Source organism: Girardinichthys multiradiatus, chromosome 1 (assembly GCF_021462225.1).
Source record: "Girardinichthys multiradiatus isolate DD_20200921_A chromosome 1, DD_fGirMul_XY1, whole genome shotgun sequence".
NCBI lineage: Eukaryota > Metazoa > Chordata > Actinopteri > Cyprinodontiformes > Goodeidae > Girardinichthys > Girardinichthys multiradiatus.
Genome location: NC_061794.1, coordinates 12106812 through 12125929, shown reverse-complemented (window position 1 = coordinate 12125929; position 19118 = coordinate 12106812). Strand labels below are relative to the sequence as shown.

Genomic DNA, 19118 nt, shown 5'->3' with positions numbered 1-19118 from the left:
TCATTGGTAAGTACTGATGCTCGTAACATTTCAATATTTACTCAGCATTATATTTATTTAATATACAATTGAGAACATCAGATTTAAAACGTATGAACACAACTTCCTTCAACGGTTTGTTGGAAAGGCAGAAAAAGCAAAACATTGTTTAACATTTTATATAATCACAGACTTAAAATAGCTTTAGTTCTCAGTGCCAGTATGCAGCCTACAGTGGCTTGCAAAAGTATTCACACCCCCTGACCTTTGTCGCAGTACAACCACATGCTTCAATATATTTCATTGGGTTTTATGTGATACACTAAAACAAAGTAGTATTAGTATTGGAAGTAATGTAATACGTTTAAAATGTCTTACAAAATAAAAATTTGAGATGTACGCTTTACGTATGTATTTAGCACCCTTTACTCTGCCACTAAATAAAATCCTGTGCAACCAACAGCTCACAGAAGTCAACTAGTAAATCAAGTCCATCTTTGCTTAATTTCATCTCAGTATAAATTCACCTGTCCTGTATTAGTGAACACAGTGCAGGGAACACAGCAAACTGGCCAGTGACAAAGTTGTGGAAAACTTTAAAGGGAAAGATTCTAAAACAAAGTCCTAAACTCTGAACATCCCACAGAACACTGCAGACCTACCAAGACATGGCCTTCCACCTAAACAAACAATTTAGGAAAAGACAGCATTAAGCAGAGAAGAAGACAGAAGGCTCATGGTGACTCTGGGGGAGCTGTAAAGATTCACAACTCAGGTGAGAGCAAAATTCCTGATTTAGATATGCAAAGCTGGTAGACATATTCCAAAAGATCAGCAGCCGTAACCCCTCTTTCACACTGACTACGTTCCGTGTCTGCTCCGTCATCCGTTGCAAACTGCGCCGGACGGCAATTCGCAATGGATGCATTTTAGGATCCGTTCATGCATGTCGTCTCAAGGCACTTTACGAAGTCAATTCAATCGAATCATGCAGATTTCAAGTACATACGTTCCAATTGATCCTAACAATTAAACAGCGCAGTCAGATTGAGCTTATTATTCAAATTGGTTAAAACGTTTTCCTATCTAAGGGAACCCAGAAATAAAGAGAGCTGCAAGTAAAGACCTTGTGTCACTGGTTCTATTTACAGAGCAATGATTCAGATGGTCTCTTATTTGGTATACATCAGATGTGCTTTACTGTTCCTGTGTCTGACTTCCTGTCTGGCTCAATCTGATCTTTGGAGCTTTACTCGTTTGTTCTCCATCATTAATCAAAACTAGACTCAATCCGTATTTCTGACGGACGCTGGAGGACGGCTCTTCATCATGTTGCTGCGCCACAGAGCTGGTGTGACAAGTACAAAACACACAGATGGCGGAGTCTGTGTGAATAAGAGGTAACTGTTTCAAAAGGTGGTTCTTCAAAGTGCTAAGTGAATACCAAGGGATCTTGCAATTTGCTTCCATTACTTCACAAACATGCACTTTTTTTGGAGTATCATAAAAACAATCCCAATTAAATACAGCGTAGCTGAAACAATGAGAAAATGTTCATGGGTTGTGGATACTTTTGTAATTTCACTTGCTAGAAAATGATGTGTGACGTTTCTCTGGGTGCGTTGAACGGAGATAAACAGGCCATGAAAATGACAAACACTGACTGAACTGCACTCGGCCACATAGAAGCTGAACTGTTGTGATTACATCTATAGCAACCAGGCTACAGAAGAAGATAAGCAGGATGAAAGGATGAGTTTTCCCTGATCATGTAGCATCCACTTAACCTGCAAACTACACACATTTTAGAGGTACTTGATCTCACAGGAGATTTCAAAAATAAATGATCACCTTTACAGTTTCTAAAAAAACAAAACTGTCTTCAACAGGCTAAATTATAATAACATTTTTAGTTCATCAAGTAGTGAAACAGCAGGTAATTCAGATGGCTTTTTTTTCTAAAAGCTGCCATATATATGAGCTTACATTTGTTCGGTCTCTGGCAACTCACTGTGCCAAGAATAAAATAAAATGTTTTCTATCGAAGAAGCTTGAGACCATGAGAGCTGGTGAGAAAGCAGCTGATTCTGGAACCCTCTCTTTACAAGTGTTTATTTTGGTGAGCGCTCTGTAGTCCAGTGTGCATTGTCCCAGCTCCATGATATGTGCTCATCATCCAGCTCAGCCTCCTCTAGACTGTTGTTCTGTGCAGTGAAATCAGAGGATGTGGTGTTATCAGTGGTCTCCTCCTCATTATTAGTTGATACCTTGTTCAGAGTTGAGACGTGATTGTTTGTTTCTGTCTCATTCAGTGAGTCTAGCAGATCTGTAATGTCAGGAATATCCCAGCCATCACCCATATCTTCTGTCTCTGCCGCCTCCCTCCAATCTCTGCTGTCTTGTGAACATATTTCATCTTTTTCAGCAGGATTTTGTTTCATGCTCACTTGCTGCTTCTTGCGTGCTTGGTCCGGATTATCCACGGTCTTCTCAGTGGCTTTTACAGACTGAGGAAGAAGAAATGAAGCCCCTGGCACTTCTTTGGTGGGAACTCCGACTGCCACCAAGATGGTGTCCATCTGACGCATGTAGTCCAAGTGGCCTTTCACCTGGGAGACAGGATTAAGATTTTTTTCTTTTACTTATGATTTAGGCATTGGTCATAATTTTCAGGAAATAATGACTTAAATGTATATACAAATGAAACCAGATATTTACACACACTGTATAAAAAGACACAAAAAGACATAAGAGGTTTTAAAACTGTCTGAGATTACATCAAACTTCAGATCAGCTAGCATTACCAAAATTCTATTTTTCTTTTTTTACAAATTTTATACATTTCAGAATAATGAGTTTTTTTTTTTAACTCTCTTCGAATTCAACAATTTACATACATTTCCCTTTTCTTGTGGCACTAGTGGCCTTTATTTTGAAAGATGACCGACAGGAAATGGGGTGGAGAGAGAGGAGGGAAGACATGCAGCAAAGGTCAACAGGCCGGGACTTGAACCTGCGACAGCTGCATCGAGGACTGTAGCCTTTATACATGGGTCACACGTTTACCCCAGTGCCACCACCGCGCCTTTACATACATTCCCTTAGTATTTGGTAGTATTTACCTTTTAAACTGCATGACCTGGGTCAAACCTTTTAGGTATTCTTTCACGAGCGTCTCACAATAGTTGGATGGAATTTTGGTCCATTTATTTCAGGTCCAGAAAGAACTGGTGTAATTTTCTGTGGGACTGAGTTGAGGGTTTTTTGATGGGCACTCCAGATAATTGAATTTGTTGTCCTCAAGCCACTTTGTAACTGATCTTATGCTATGCTCAGGGTCATTGTCTATTTGGAAGATCAATTTATGCCCAAGCTTCTTCTTCCTGACTGATGTCTCGAGACGTTGTATCAGTATTTACACATATTGTTCTGTACTCATGTTTCTATTAATTTTGTAAAGTAAACATGATGCTGCCACCCCTGTATGTCATAGCTGGGTTGGTGTTCTTACCATTCCTTCATTTTTCTTCCAGAAGCAATATTAGTCCTTATGGCCAAACACTTCAATTTTACCAGACTACAGAAAATGTCTGAACAACAGGGCTTTTGAGTTGCTTTTGGAGTAATGGCTTCTTCCTTTCCAAGTGGCATTTAAGTCCATTTCAGTACGGGATTCGTTTTACTGTGGATAATGACTCTCTTACCAGCTTCAGACACACATTTTGCACCAAAGCATCAAGCATCATTTCTTCTTGTACTTGAATATAGAGGCCCATCTCATGTAATGATTTTGACATTCTTTTCAGAAAGTGAAACTTATATATTATATAGTCATCACACATAGGGCCTGATCTTCAATGATTCCAAATAAGAAGCACCAAATTGCTTGTGCAAAAAAGATTTGCACAAGCAATAAGTGGGTGTGTGGCGCGCAACCTACAAAGATTGTGAGCAAAATGGATAACAGGTGCAAAAGAGGTGCACACGGACCTATTTGAACAAGAAAATTGCGTGTTCTGCTGGGTGTCACTAAAGAGAGTTTCAGAGAACAGAGCAGCCGTATGTTCGATGCCATAGAGGACTGATATTTTTATTATCAGTTTTTCCTTCAATGTCCCTTTGGCTCAGTCTGTGATGGTTTTCTGGCCTATGGTGGCTGTTAATGTTCATTTGTGTTTGTTAAATAACATTTTTGCGTTTAAGTTTGCACCTGCCTTTTAAAAGTACTAAATATAGATGCGAAAACAGCACCCGCAATCCGTTTCAGATGTGATACATCGTGTTGAGGGTGGTAAAGGATTACATTTGCATATACCCCTCCCATAAATTTTCACATTTGGGTCATTATGTTATGTTTTGCATATTCATTAAGGCACACACACTAAAAAGGTTCCCTCGTTGTTCGGCAGATTTTACACACATAATTCAATTTGCACCTGGTTTGTAGATCAGCTTTGCGTACACAAACAATTTGAACATGTTCTTGTACACGCAGACATTTTGAAGATTAGGCCTTGTATGAAAATATCTGGTTTCAACTGTATATGTGTTACTTTGTAAAAATATTTGTTATTTATATAACTTATAATGTTAATCAAATGTGTTATACCTTTGAAGTTATGCTGGGTTCAAACCAGCAATTAGTGTGTGTTAAACCTGTGTGTGAATCTACAATTTTTAATAAAGCTGCTCTCAAACTGTTTATCTTGCCATGTATGTTGGCACATGTACAAATGCATCTTCCGTGGGTCTAAAAGTAAAGAAAGTAAGTGCTTTTTGTGGAACATCAGTCCTGTCACGTACATGAAGTATGTGTCAGTTTTGATGTTCTCCTGTTTTGCATAGTGTGTGTGTATCGGGGTAAATGGTGTAGAATTCAGTGCTCTATTGCATAAATACAGTGTAAGTTCCTGTCTTGTTGTTTTCTGTCCATACTTATTTGTTGCCTGACCATCTGGGGATGAAAATTCATATCTATATTTTGAGCCTATAAGAGGTCAAAACTATTCAACTGCTTCACAATTATATATTTTTTGAAAGTATGTCTGCTTCACAATTATATATATTTTACATTTCTTACACTCTTTCTGTCTTGTTGGACTAGTGTTTGTTAGAACCTTACATAAAGTCTTTCTACTTAAACTGCTGTCTGTTTATCTTGCCATGTATCTAAAAACACATCTTACATAAGTCTAAAAGTGAACAAATAAAGTGAATTTTGATTGGTTGATAATCCCAGGATAACCGTTCAATGCTTTTTCACAATCTATGAAGTCACCCAAGTAGTCAAAAAAGTTGTTAGCTAAATTAATGAGAAAGTAGGCCATACTGTTGCTAATTCAAGCCACTTTAAGCCTTCAGCATGTCAAGGTTAGTGAGTCTTTATGTATAAAAAGAGATGGACTCAGCACTCTAAGGTATACCTCAAGATTTGATGACCCAAAATCATCCCTGGGGCATACAGGTGCAGGTCATAAAATTAGAATATCATGAAAAAAATTATTTATTTCAATAATTCCATTCAAAAAGTGAAACTTGTATATTATATCCATTCATTACACACAGACTGATATATTTCAAATGTTTTTTATTTATTTATTTTGATTAATATAACTGATAACTGACAACTAATAACTAAAAACTAAAACAAATTCAGTATCTCATAAAATTATAATATTGTGAAAAGGTTCAATATTGAAGACACCTTGTGACACACTAATCAGCTAATGAACTCAAAACACCTGCAAAGGCTTTTAAATGGTCTCTCAGTCTAGTTCACTAGGCTACACAATCACAGGGAAGACTGCTGACTTGACAGTTGTCCAAAATACGACCATTGATACCTTGCTCAAAGGCAAGACACAAAAGGCTGGCTGTTCACAGAGCTCTGTGTCCAAGCACATTAATAGAGAGGCAAAGGGAAGGAAAAGATGTGGTAGAAAAAAACTGTACAAGCAATAGGGAAAACCGCTCCCTTTAGAGGATTGTGAAACAAAACCCTTTCAAAAATCTTGGGGAGACTCACAAAGAGTGGACTGCAACTGGAGTCAGTGCTTAAAGAACCATCACGCACAGACATCATGATCCGTGGGTGTTTTTGGGTTTTTATTATTATTTCTAGATAGGTTTTGAATCATGCTTCTGTTTATTATTTTCCAGGTGATGCTTTAGTTTTTGTCTTCTAGTTCATGTTTTGTAAAGTTAGGTTTTTAGATCGTGTTTCTGGTGATGCTTTAATTTCATGGTTTACTAGTTGTGTTTCAATTAGTTTGTATCCGAGAATCTCTGTTTTGCTCCAGACATGTTTTGTTCTCTCCTGTCTATTTTCAATCAACTTCATTCGGTTCACCTGCACTAAGCATTTGGTTTCCTCGTTTTACCTGGTTCTTGCTCTATATCAGTGGCAATTGCTCTAATGGTGTGTTCACACCGAACGCGGATTCTGCAAATATTTTGCGTCATTTGTGTGCTTTTGCTCGCTTCACATTCCGCGTGAGCGCCGCGTTGCCAAAATGGCAACAAGCGGCAACGCTTCGCCGCATCATCAAATAGGAGGAGCTTTCATCTGCTGCTTGTTGGTTTCAACTGAACATGGCGGACATGGATTTCACGGACCTAATTACGGTGTTTTACCTGTGGAGAGCCGAAAAACGCAGCCGACGTCGACGTCCCTGGGTTCACGAGATTCTTCAGGGACGGGAACAGTTTGGAGAGTACCACCACCTACTCCAGGAGCTGCGTCTGGATGATGGTCGATTTCAGCAGTACTTCCGTTTATCCATGACCCAGTTCAAAGATCTGCTGTTCTGCGTTGGGAGACGAATCGGCCTCCGGGACACCAACTACCAGCGCTGTATCCCTGCTGCTGAACGCCTGTTCATCTGTCTTCGCGGTGCGTCCTTCGTCTCCTTCGCACCGCCTCGCGCCTGAACGCGCCTCTACATAGGGATAAAAAGCAAATTGGCTGCTCCTACCGCAGAATACGCACCATAAGAGTGCCAGGGAAGCTCAGCTTCCCCTAAAATGTCAAAAAATAAGCGATCAAATATATACCGTTGTGTGTACATGTCACTGACTAAACATGCGCTACAACGCGCTCAACTTTTGTTCAGAATCAGCTTCTTATCACTGGTAACGACGTGGCTTTCCTCTCACTTATTCCCGCAGCGTCACTGTGCTTTAAACAGTGAGTTCAATAGCGAAGCAAAAATGCTGGGCTTTGTCCCGCCCATCGGACGCTCAGCGTCTCTGGGGGTCTATGCGGCAGTGGGCCGGCCTTAGCTGGCCCGGACGCTCGGCTTCTGCATGATGATTGGATGATCAGTCTGAGGCTGAATCCCTTTTTGATTGACTGCGAAATGAGCGAATCAGCGATCTTGAAATTGAGCTTCCCCTCCTTGAAAGACCAGCATCCGCCACTGCTCCGTATATACACACCTGTTCTGTTCATTCCTCGCGGAAACATTTCGGATCATGTCACCCAGTTTTCAGCCAGTTGTTACGGATCATGCCATGCCTGTCCTGCCTGCCTGTTTATTGTTTTGTTCCTGCCTGATCTTATGAGTGAGTTTTTGTTTTTCTAAAGATTAAATTTTTTTCTTACTGTCTTGCTGCCTGCTCGTCTGCATTCCGGGGTCCTCCGCTACACAAACCTTGACAGACGTAGGCAAGACATGGGTTTCAGCTGTCGCATTCCTTGTGTCAAGCCACTCTTGAATAAGAGACAACATCAGAAGCATCTTGCCTGGGCTAAAGACAAAAAAGTTGAGGGCTGCTGCTGAGTGGTCCAAAGTAAATGTTGTATTTTCTTTGGAAATCAAGGTCCCAGAGGAAGAGAGGAGACACACAGAATCCACATTGCTTGAGGTCCAGAGTAAAGTTTCCACAGTCGGTGATGGTTTGGGTTGCCATGTCATCTGCTGGTGTTGGTCCACTGTGTTTTCTGAGGTCCAAGGTCAACGCAGCCATCAACCAGGAAGTTTTAGAGCACTTCATGCTTCCTGCTGCTGACCAACTTTATGGAGAAGCAGATTTCATTTTCCAACATGACTTGGAACCGGCACACGGTGCTAAAGCTATCAGTATCTGGTTTAAGGACCATGGTAATCCTGTTCTTAACTGGCCAGCAAACTCGCCTGACCTTAACCCCATAGATAATCTATGGGGTATTATGAAGAGAAAGATGCACTACACCAGACCCAACAATTTAGAAAAGTTGAAGGCCATTATTAGAGCAACCTGGGCTCTCATAACACCTGCACAGTGCCACAGACTGATCGACTCCATGCCACGCTGCATTGCTGCAGTAATGCAGGCAAAAGGAGCCCCAACTAAGTATTTAGGGCTGTACATGCTCATACTTTTCAGTTGGCCAACATTTCTAAAAACCCTTTTTTGTATTGGTTTTAAGTAATATTCAAATTTTCTGAGATAATGACTTTGGGGTTTTGATTAGTTGTCAGTTATAATCAAAATTAAAAGAAATAAACATTTGAAATACATCAGTCTGTGTGTAATAAATGAATATAATATATAAGGAGTGAAACAGATCTTTTAGCTCCAGCCCTCTTGTGCTTGGGAGTCAGGAGATATTGGCAACACATTACATGTCATTTGTAACTTTCAGAGACTGAAATATTCACATGTTGCAGGAGACCGAATGATCTGACTATTCTGACAAAATTATATTCAGTGCTGGATAGTATGGAGGCAAATATAACTTTTTTTTTTTTTACATTTATTACATTTTGTTAGCATTCTTTTTACACCTTGTTCCAGTTTCTTTAAGTCAAAAGATGCCAACAATTAGATGCTACAAAGGTTTTCAGAGAAAGAAGAATCTCAAATAAACAAATGATATCATGATGTTACATGTGGACATGTGTTTATTTAACTTTATTCTATTTTAAATGTATAAGAGAACTTACCACAGATGAGAGATCCACATTAATTATCCGCCGATCCTGGATGTTGATTGGCTGCAGCCCAGCAACAGACAGCTGTGCAGCTGAGCTTCGGTACAGGAAACCCAGGAGCCAGTCACCTCTGACAGGTGGAAAATTCAGAAAGTCATTTACTGATGCACTGCTACTGGTTTTAATAGGGTGACAATAGTTTTCCTATAAAAAAACTGCAAATACTAACTGTATACATTGTAAACATTTGATAAGAAGAGATAATTAGTGATCCTTTACCTGCAGTACCCATTCACTATTTTTCCTGCCACCACCCTCACCATTCTCTCCCAGGACTTCTCAGAGCCGTCTACAGGAGCCCCGAGAAGGACCACATCCTCTACCACTCCTTCACTACCTGAGGAATTAAAACATTTAAACGGTCATCATTTAATAATCCATATTCTTCAACCTCTGTTTTACATGTAACAGACGGAAATACAAGGATTTTAGCATTGCAGTTGAAAGCCATGATATGAAATGAGAGAGCCTTATACAGTACCTTTATCACTGGCAAGCTCCTGCAGACAGTAGTAGATGACTCGGGCTCCAAGACTGAAACCTATGAGGCTGACAGGTCGCTGCCCCTTTAAACACAGGCAGAAAAAGGGATTTATATGGTGTAAGTAGTTATTACTGTATTCAAATGTATCAAGCAAGTGAACATTTTGATCATATTTTAATTTTGATTTATGTTTGCCAACTCCAAGTTGTATAAATTGAGAGCTTATTGGATCAGGTGATGTGTATGTGTGCAATGAGGGAGGGTGTGGCCTATGAAGATCAACACCCTATGACAAGGTGTGCATAATTATTAGGCAGCTTCTATAACCGACTCTGAACAGTCATAAATTATAAACGCCTTTCAGAGCAATACAGCACTGAAACTGGCAAAATATTGGAGCATGACCATAGAGCTATCGAATGTTTTGCTGCAATTATTAAACAAATGCAACAAATATGTTGAGTACAAAAAACCAAAGTGAACTGCCAAAGATTTGAGAAGAATTCAATGTAAAGTTACCAGGAACCCATTCTCCTCCAGTGCTAGAAAAAATGTGCATCTTTGAAGAAGACCATGCGCTTTACGCAGGACAATCTTCCATGATATGCATCAAAGTTCTCCATTGCATGGTTAACCAGTAAAAATGTGCCATGTAGGAAAACGATGGATGGATGGATGGATGGATGGATGGACGGACGGACGGACGGAAGCCAAAACTTAAATTTTACTTTCCTAAATTCTCAAATCTCAGGTTTATTAACATTTTAGATGCCACTGAGAGCACTGTAGTTGTTCATTAAGAAAATGAATCCTCAAGAATACAACTCACCTAAGAATTGTGCACAGTGTATAGCACAAAGAACAAAAATAGTCTTGAGTAATATCGAAACAATTAAAACAATTATATGTTCACAAAATGTACAACCACTTACAGTAAACACTACCAGAGGATAAAGGTGTCAACATACCTGCTGCCTGCTTCTCAAAACCTGAGCCAGGTGTTTGCCCACCTCAGCCGAGCGGTTCAGACAAACACACCAGGGATTGTCGATGACGCTGGCTGCTGCTAACAGAGATGCAGGCCACGTCAGGGCCGTCACAATACCTGACGGTGGGAGATAGAAATATAAAAACAAAAGATCAAGAACCAAATCACTAACAGAGCAGCAACGGTACAAACAGCTTTGCTTCTAAATACATTTATAGTGAGTAGGGATTTGGTGGTTTAGGTACCTGAGAGCACTGTGTACTTAAGGGCTTCCTGGGCCACCACGCTGACCAGCCCATCCAACAGAGAGGTCATGGTGGAGCCCAGGTCCCTGAGGAAACGCGACTCCCATACCAAACAGTACTGTTCTCCACACTCTCCCAAGCTACACCACGGGGCCTGGAACGAACCTGGACACAGCAGCCAGAGTTTATTTTCAAGAGGAACATCTAAGTGGTCCCTGAACGTTGAGTGTTTTTGCTGCCATTGTATGTGAAGGGGACACTAAGCTTGTGCCCGAGTGTGTTTCAGTGGAAGAGAGAAGCGCTGTTTTATATAAAAGCAAAATTTAAATAGGTCTCTTCTTTTTAGTTACACATAGAAATCGTTGTTGATACAGTTCAAAAACATTTTGTGCATTTAATGCCTCTTTATTTATGCTCACTTCTTCTTTTAAATTTCTAAAACAATGTATCCGACAAAGATGAACTCTAAAGTTCAAGATAAAAATTAATCGCTGACATATCAAAGCAAATGCATTTTTGCTGCCTTTTTTGTTCACTTGTTGCTTTAAATATTTGTAGGATTTTCTTTCAATCTGTGTTAAAGCTTAAATACAAATAATGGATTGATGTTATTAATCAACAACATTTCACATTTGTAAATTATTTAGTAAGTTTCCATTGTATTTTGTAGTGATCACACCTTATATTAAAAATGTTTGAAGAACTTTTGGCGTGGTGGGTAGTCTATTGGCTGCAGGATGGGTGCAGGGTTCTTGGTTTGGCTGCTGTCGGTGATGAACTGTGAGGATGGTGTGGCTTTGGCGGTTGTTAGCTAGTATAAGAAGGTTCGATTGACCCATGGTGGCTCACTGGGTCTTGGACTGGGTTCAATCTGCCTTTCCCACATTTTACTGCAGTTTGTCTACAACCTCTGGGTCTGCTCAGGGGCTTGGTTGGGGTGTTCCCCCACTCCTTTTTTTCACCATCTTTGTCATCTTAATATTTTTACAGTTGTTGCATCCTTTCCACTTTGTTGCCTGAAGCAGACACAGCCTGTCATTCCATTATTTCAATAATGTAAATTATGCATCTGGAGGAAAATCTCAATTTCCCCCTTTTAGTAGAGCAGAATCTGCCCTGACACTGCAAGGCTACCAGACCCACCATGGCGTTTGCCTAAGCTGCCAGGACACCCACTTTCATTAAATGTAAGCAAGGACTGTATATTTAAGTCGTCATGGCCAGGTCCTGGACTACAAATGAATTAAAAAAAGCCCAAAGAAAGAAGTCCAAAAAAATGTTGAAAGAAAAACTGAACTAAGCTTTAAAAGATTATAAGAAAGACTGGCTTCTTTAAAATAAAAATAACAAATATATTAAAGGGTGCTTTAAAATGTGTCTACAGTACTAGATCTGTATTAATCTTTAAAATTACAAACTTCAAGGTTGAGTTCTCAGTGTAGTCTCACAAACTCAAAGGAAATGAACACAGATTGCAGAAAACAGCAGAACCCTTACTTACTGTATTTACCACTACAGAGCCAGCCTGTCACTGCAACGGTCAGGTGTAGGTGTTTCCCAGAGCTCATTGGTCGAAATTCAAACTCTTCTATGGCCCCAACGCACTTATTCATCTTATATCCTACAGAGAGGATGCATGAAAATCAAGACAGAATGTTAAACAGGAATAAATCTAAATCACGTTGAAGACAGAAAAACTGAAGGTTTTATTTTAAATTCTAATTACTGTAGAGTATATTTATTCAGTGATTGTACCAGTCAGTCCAGCTCCAGCAGCCCCAAACAGAGAGGCCATTATTGCAATGCCAGCGGCTGAGCCCAAAGCAGCAGCCCCTCCAGCCCCCAGCACAGCGCCAGCTCCGGCTGCCACCAAAGGAGCTGCTAGTCCACCTGTCACACCTGGCCAAAAGGCGGCATGAGTTACAGAATACATAAATAACAATGCCAGTCTTCACATAAACCTTTATTAAGAGACTCGCTGTTCCTCTGAAGAACAGAAATAATCACCAATCACAGTCCCTCCTCCGACAGTGGCCAACCCAATGAGGAGGTAACGTCTTAACTTTCGTCCTCTTTCTCTCTTCCGCCGCCGAGAGGACTCCTCTCTGGTGGAAACAGAGTGAGAACGATCCGCATGAGGATCTCTAAGGAAATTATATAACTCCTGGAATCTCTTTGAGATAACATCTGGAAAACAGGCTCCTTGCTTACACCACAATATCTTAACGTGACTGGCCTACACATCATGTTTGCAAAATAAAACTACAAAAGACTTTTGAGCTCACTCATTTAAACCTATCATCTATCCAGCTTACTCGCTCTCCACTCCTGCTTCCCTCAGCCTCTCTCCAAGCGTCTCCTCAAACTCCTCCAGCTGCTGCAGGGACACTCGTAGCAAACAGCCAACATGACGGATCAGGACTCTCGCTCTGGCATCATATTGACCTGACAGGCAAACAAATCATCACTGTTTAAGACAGATTTTTTTAAATATATATATATATACCAAAACATGTGATGTTCTACAATCCTTACCGTCTTTGACAGACAAAGACACCAGATCCTGATAAGGAAAGACAGAGCTGGTTAGGACCGGTGGGGATGCGGAAATTAATACAACTTCTGTTCCTTCCTCCATCATTAATGACACAAACAGTCTGAAGACCTCCACCTCTAGTTTTCATTATACTTTACACAGGAGTCAGTCTCTAACTCTACACAAAGGTTTTATTACATACATACTAATCTGTCCTTGAGTTTGTGCTAATAATCAGAAACCAATTTGTTCTCTTCTCTCATCTCTAAATATTATTTCAGAGACAGAAATTGGGTTTTGGAACAACCCAGTTTCTTACACCATCATCCACACCCATTAGTTCCACTGGTAAAAAAAAAAGATTAGTAAAAAACCATAATAAAAACAATTCTTCTTTAATTTTAGTAGTTTAATGTCCCACCAAAAAATACAGAATAATTCAACCTTTAATCTAAGTACATTTATTTAACTGAGGTAGAAAAAAATATCACTTAATAAAAAATATGTTTATTGGCACCCACAATAATTCCTAAAAGTAAATGTAACTAAAGTGTTTTTTCATTTGCACTTTATTTTTAAAGCTGAATGTCTACCCATCATTACAAGTTACCCATGAGTTCCTGTTTCCCTTGAGTATAAATATGTTGTGACACACAGGCCCATTTTTCTTAGCCACTCTTCAAAATGGGAAAGAAAAGAGAACATCCCAATTCAATTAAGGCAGATCTGGTTGGGTCATCATAAGTAAGAAAAGAAAAGCATTAAGAAAATGGCTACAAGAAAATAGCTACTCGTAGAAACTTTCCATATATCTACAGTGAGAGCCAGGGAAGGGCCAGTTTCAAGAGTCTAGCTATACCAAGGTCTTAAAAAGTGTGGCATCTAAAGCTTATCATCATTTTAACAAGATGCATGAGTGACTCGGGATTTTCTCCGGATGTGTTAAGCATAGATTAGTGCAACCCCTCCCCCACCTGTTGCTCTGAACTGCAGGTCAGCTAGCTGAAAGAAAGCTACCACACTTTCCCCTTGCTTAGAAAAAAGACAAATTCGTCTGATTCAAAATATCACCAATTGCTAAAACCAGGACAGTCATAGTGTGGAAACTAAAGGAGCGTCTTTAGAGGGACGCTCTATTTAAGGTAACGCTGTTTTTTACAGCGCAGTTGGTAAAATGAGAGCAGCGTGAGTAGTGTGAGATTATGTTGTGGTTATAAAAGATTAATTTATTTTAAGGCTTTTTACAAATCATTACACGTAGTGCCATAAGTGTTGACAGAGCTGTAGCCCAGTGCCATTTTCTTACTTATCTGAAAGTTAACCACCTGTATGATTGGTGTGGCTCCTGCAGCCACCAGTGGATCAGCCTGTAGGATGGACAGAAAGGTATCGATACCCTCAAAGCCCAGACCTGACAAGAAAGCCCCCATAACTGGCATCACTGACTCATCCAGATCCAGCCACTGGACCAAGCCCTGCAAGTACTGCTCCTTAAACACACTAAGGAACAGAAAAGAAAAAAGTACCCCTGTATTTACAGTAAACAGGACTCAGAGTGTCACGGTCGGATATTATCGCCTACCCACCTGTTTTCAGATCCAACAAACAACTGGCCTAAGGAGACACCGCACAAAGCAGCAAAAGCAAACCGGCTCTGTTCAGTCAGCTGCCGGCTGATCATTTTCTCTGGTCCATGATCTTCTGTTCCTGCCCCTCCAGGGTCTGTGGGGATAAATGTACTGGGTTTAATGATTAATTAAATAACTGGAACTAGACATCATGAAGAACAGCACAACCACACATCACTCTATGCCACAACAAGCTCGCAACAGCAATGAGCAGAAACCTTAATAAAGAGGGTCAGTAAAAGGTACAGAGCATTGCAAAAGTATTCAAACCCCTTAAACCTTTTCACAATTTGCTACATTACAATTACATACTTAAATGAATCTTACTGGGATGTGATGTGATAAACCAAAACTGAGATACATGCTTTACAGAATTTCTTACAAATAAATAAACCAGAACAGAATGGTGTGTGTTTGTGTTCAGCCCCAATGAGAAAATGTATTATCTTTCACTGCAATTACAGCCCTACAGCATGATGCTACCACCACCATGTGTTTAGGTGGGGATGGAGTGCACTGTTACTTTTCTGACAGCGGCCTGCATGCAAAACACAGTGTTCTGCATGCAGGCCAAAAAGTTCGATTTTAAGCTCTGTCTGTCACGTTCGCTGTGTCATCTACATGGCATGTGAACAAATTTTAAACAGGAGTTCTTATGGCTTTCTTCTTTCCACTCTTCCATAAAGACAGGATTTCTAGAGATCACGACCAATAGTTGTCGGGTCAGCTGATTCTCCTACCTGAGCTGTGTATCACTGTAGCTCCTCCAGAGTTACCATGGGCCACTTGATTGCTTTTCTGATTAACGCTCACTTTGTCAGGCTTGTGAGTTCAGCTGGACGGCCATATCTTAGCAGGTTTGCAGTTGTGCCATACCTTTCCATTTTTGGATGATGGATTGACCAGTGCTGATGTTGGTAGTAAACCCCTGAGGCCTTCATCGAACAGCTCTGTTTACACTGAGATTAAACTGCAAACAGGTACACTATATTTACTAATTAGGTGACTTCTAAAGCTCGCTGGATGTTATTTATGGGTATTAAAGAGGGCTGAATACAAATGCAAGCCACACTTAATAGATTTATATTTGTGAAGATTTTTAAAAACTAGATATCCTTTTCGTTTTAGAGTTTAACAGTACTTTGTGTTGTTCTTTTACATATAAACTTATTCATGTGCAGTTTGGTGAATAACCTTCCACGCTGATTTTACTTATTATCATTATATAATTAGGACGTTAGTGTTGCGTATAAAAATGAAGCTTTTCACTATCTGAGTTATGAATGCAGCCTATTTCGTTTTGTTTTGTCCTCACAAAGCAAGAACTAGATTACAGTCTAACTTTGTACTTCTCATCATCTCTCTGCTGAGCTGACCTGAATTCACAGACAAAGGCTGCTAAAATGTGACCCACATACTCAGTTTCGCTATATCTTTTTAATATCGTCTCATTTCCGGTTAATGGTGCAAAAAACCTTGTGAACGAAAGTAAAACAGCATTAGCTAAAACAGCTGTCTTATCCTGATTAGTGGTTGTCGTGTTCTCGTCGGTAAACAAGCTAATGGTACTTAGGGAAATACAAAATGATACAGCCAGTTTACTCTCTTGTTTTACAACTACAGCAATGAAAACAAAAGTAGAGGAATTCAGTTGTACCTGGGGAGAGGTCGGCGTCGCCGTGGCTTTGTTTTTCCTCCATGATTGTAGATGTCACAACTCTGAAGACCGAACTTTTGATGCATTCACGGGTTCACTCCAAGCTCTGACATTACAGCCTTCACGACACACTCAGACAAGTATACAGGTAGATTTATTGAAGTATCGTTGAAGGAAAACTGACGACTTCTGTGAATAGTTTAGTTTTAGATATGTCGTTCACGTTGCTATTTTGAATACAATTGTGTACTTCGTCAAAAATACATGTTAATAGTTAAAACAGTCTGTTACGGTTTGCAGGTGAAATATTTACCACTGTCCTCAAATGCATCACCAGCTCGCCAAGTTAAGAGTTACGTAACTTACACGTATTCTCGGACCAGGGCAGAGGTTTTCTCACGATATCAGCTTTCAACACATATGAAATTATATTTCTATGATAATAATTGTGTTGCATAGGGGAATTGGTTGTTATTTGCCATGGCTTCCCAAAGTAAAGCAGCCAGTGGCACTAGACTGAGTAACACAGCTTACAAGCAGGAGAGAAACAAATAAAAGTCTGCTGATTCAGTGTTATACATCTGTGGCCAGTAGATGTGAGTGTAGCCTCTATTTTCTTGACACTTTTTCAGTCTCAGCCCTCAGTCATTATGACTGCTATAAACACATGGTGGTGAAGATATGAAATGTATTCACCAGATTTTCCTAAATGTTTCTTGCCCTGAGTTTGTTTGTCTGTTCAGGATGTGCAAAGGCTGCCATCAGCTGAATGCTTTGCATGAGATTACCACTTTAGTGGTAATATATCAGACAGAAGGATGCCCGCCAACCAGCGAAGAAAACAGCTTCAGTCAAGGACACCTTTTAAAGAGCACATTGGTGTCATTTGAATAGATGCAGCCTTTGGATATTTATGTCGCACTGTTTGTTTGAGCATGTTTAATAATAGAGGGATTAAAACAGCGTCTGGATGTCAAAGAAGAAAGCATTGCATGCATTGATTTTAAAGCAAGGCCATTCTGGTAAATGAGAATATTTGTAAAGAATTATGCATTGTACATATAAAGCTGGAATAATATGCCAGGGATTTTAAAAAGGATATGTTTTTGCACAATTCTTGGCTTAAGTAGTCATAGGTATTGAACGTTTTCACATTTGTCACATTACAGCCACAAATCTCAATGTATTTTATTGGGATTTTATGTAATAAACCAGGGCTCTGCAACCTGTGGCTCTGGAGCTACAAGTGGCTCTTTGGGCCTTTCACAATGGCTTTTAATACATTTGGCTGAAAACGATAAAAAAAACCAAAAAACACTCTGATCTTTTTAAACATAAATATAATAACAAATTCAGGTTTTAACAGTTTTTCAGTTTTTTTCATTTAATAATTGCAACAAATTTCCACAACATCATGACACTAAAAGTACCAGTAAAAGGTAACATTTAGTACTTTGCCGATCAGCCTGTTTCAGCAGCTCCCACTCTTTTTGACTTTTTGTTTTTAAATCAATTTTTAAGTGTTGTGTGTTGCTCACAAATTTTCTCACCGTTGGACAGTAAAGGATATTTCTATTTGTCTTGTCATTACATTGGACTGTATGTTTATTTACTTATGTCATTTTCCGCAAATATCAACATCCCTTAGAAGCAAATGTATCCATCCTCTCTTTGCAAAAGCTTTTTTTTAAACCTAGAACACAAATGAAATTGTGGTTATTTAGAAAATTACAACAACTTTACTATAGCAGGATATTTATCAAAAATATGTCATCTTTTTATTACAGGTCATGTAACTTTTGCAACTCTAAATGAGTTCTATTTACAGTAGCTGGGCTGAATGCAAAAATGACCCTTTGGATTATAAAGCTTGCAGCCCCCTGTAATAGACTTCTCATAATTGAGAAGTTTAAATGAAATTATAGAAGAACAGGTGTGGTTGCACTTTCCATTAGATATAATAGGAAAGCAGCAGCCGGGTGCTGCTAATTAAATGTATGTGATAACCTGATCACCAATAGTGTGACCACCTTTATAAAACCAGCAGTCTGGTTTGGAACATACAGATGTGTGTTAACACATGCCAAGGCACTATGCCATCAGCAATGACCTAGGAGAAGCAATTGTTGCTCCTAAGTAATATGGGAAGAGTTATGAGGCTATTCCCAAACAAATGGAAGTCCATTATTACACAGTGAGTGTGTTACCAGGAGGAAAACATTACAAGGAGTTAACTTCCCCAAAGTTGACGTCCCAGTAAACACACCCTAATCTTATATTATGCAATGCTCAGAGAAAATACAATAAAACTTAACTGGTCCTTATAATAATGCACTATAACAATAATAATAATAATAAAACATCTAATCTGTGACCTCCGTTCTGTTAAATTCTGCTCTCTTGGATATTTCCTCTTCAGGCATTGTGTGACCTTTCCTCCTCCACTCCCCTCCCACGTGCATCATCAGCTCAAATTTGCTCAGTATGTTTCATATTTTCCAGTTTGAATTCTGAGCAATGACCAAGAGACAAAGGCAAACACCGGAAAAGTGTAAGAGTATGGGTTAAACTTCCAACCAGGGCTCAGTGGGAAGGAATGGTTATTTTAATGCTGAGGTTTTGTCGA

General features: G+C 39.6%; 1 protein-coding gene across 1 annotated transcript; it reads right to left on the bottom strand.

Annotated features, from left to right (window-relative positions):
* Positions 1–28: 28 nt before the first annotated feature.
* tmco4 (transmembrane and coiled-coil domains 4) lies at positions 29–16608 on the bottom strand. Its single transcript, XM_047377065.1, has 14 exons — positions 16493–16608; positions 14794–14929; positions 14533–14707; positions 13207–13234; positions 12987–13116; positions 12679–12776; positions 12427–12570; positions 12173–12292; positions 10672–10836; positions 10407–10543; positions 9436–9520; positions 9174–9291; positions 8907–9024; positions 29–2588 (listed from the first exon to the last, which is right to left on the bottom strand). Exons 1-14 carry the CDS (start codon positions 16533–16535, stop codon positions 2091–2093), a joined length of 1995 nt encoding a protein of 664 aa, XP_047233021.1. The 5' UTR covers positions 16536–16608; the 3' UTR covers positions 29–2090.
* Positions 16609–19118: the final 2510 nt, after the last annotated feature.

What these genes read in the sequence shown, in the direction of transcription:
- tmco4 (XM_047377065.1), bottom strand. Translation starts at nt 16,535, where the DNA reads ATGGAGGAAAAACAAAGCCACGGCGACGCCGACCTCTCCCCAG. An exon ending in GAAGCAGGAGTGGAGAGCGA is followed by an intron (nt 12,777 to 12,986) that starts GTAAGCTGGATA and finishes TGTTTCCACCAG; the next exon opens with AGAGGAGTCCTCTCGGCGGC. An exon ending in CGGAGGAGGGACTGTGATTG is followed by an intron (nt 12,571 to 12,678) that starts GTGATTATTTCT and finishes CCTTTTGGCCAG; the next exon opens with GTGTGACAGGTGGACTAGCA.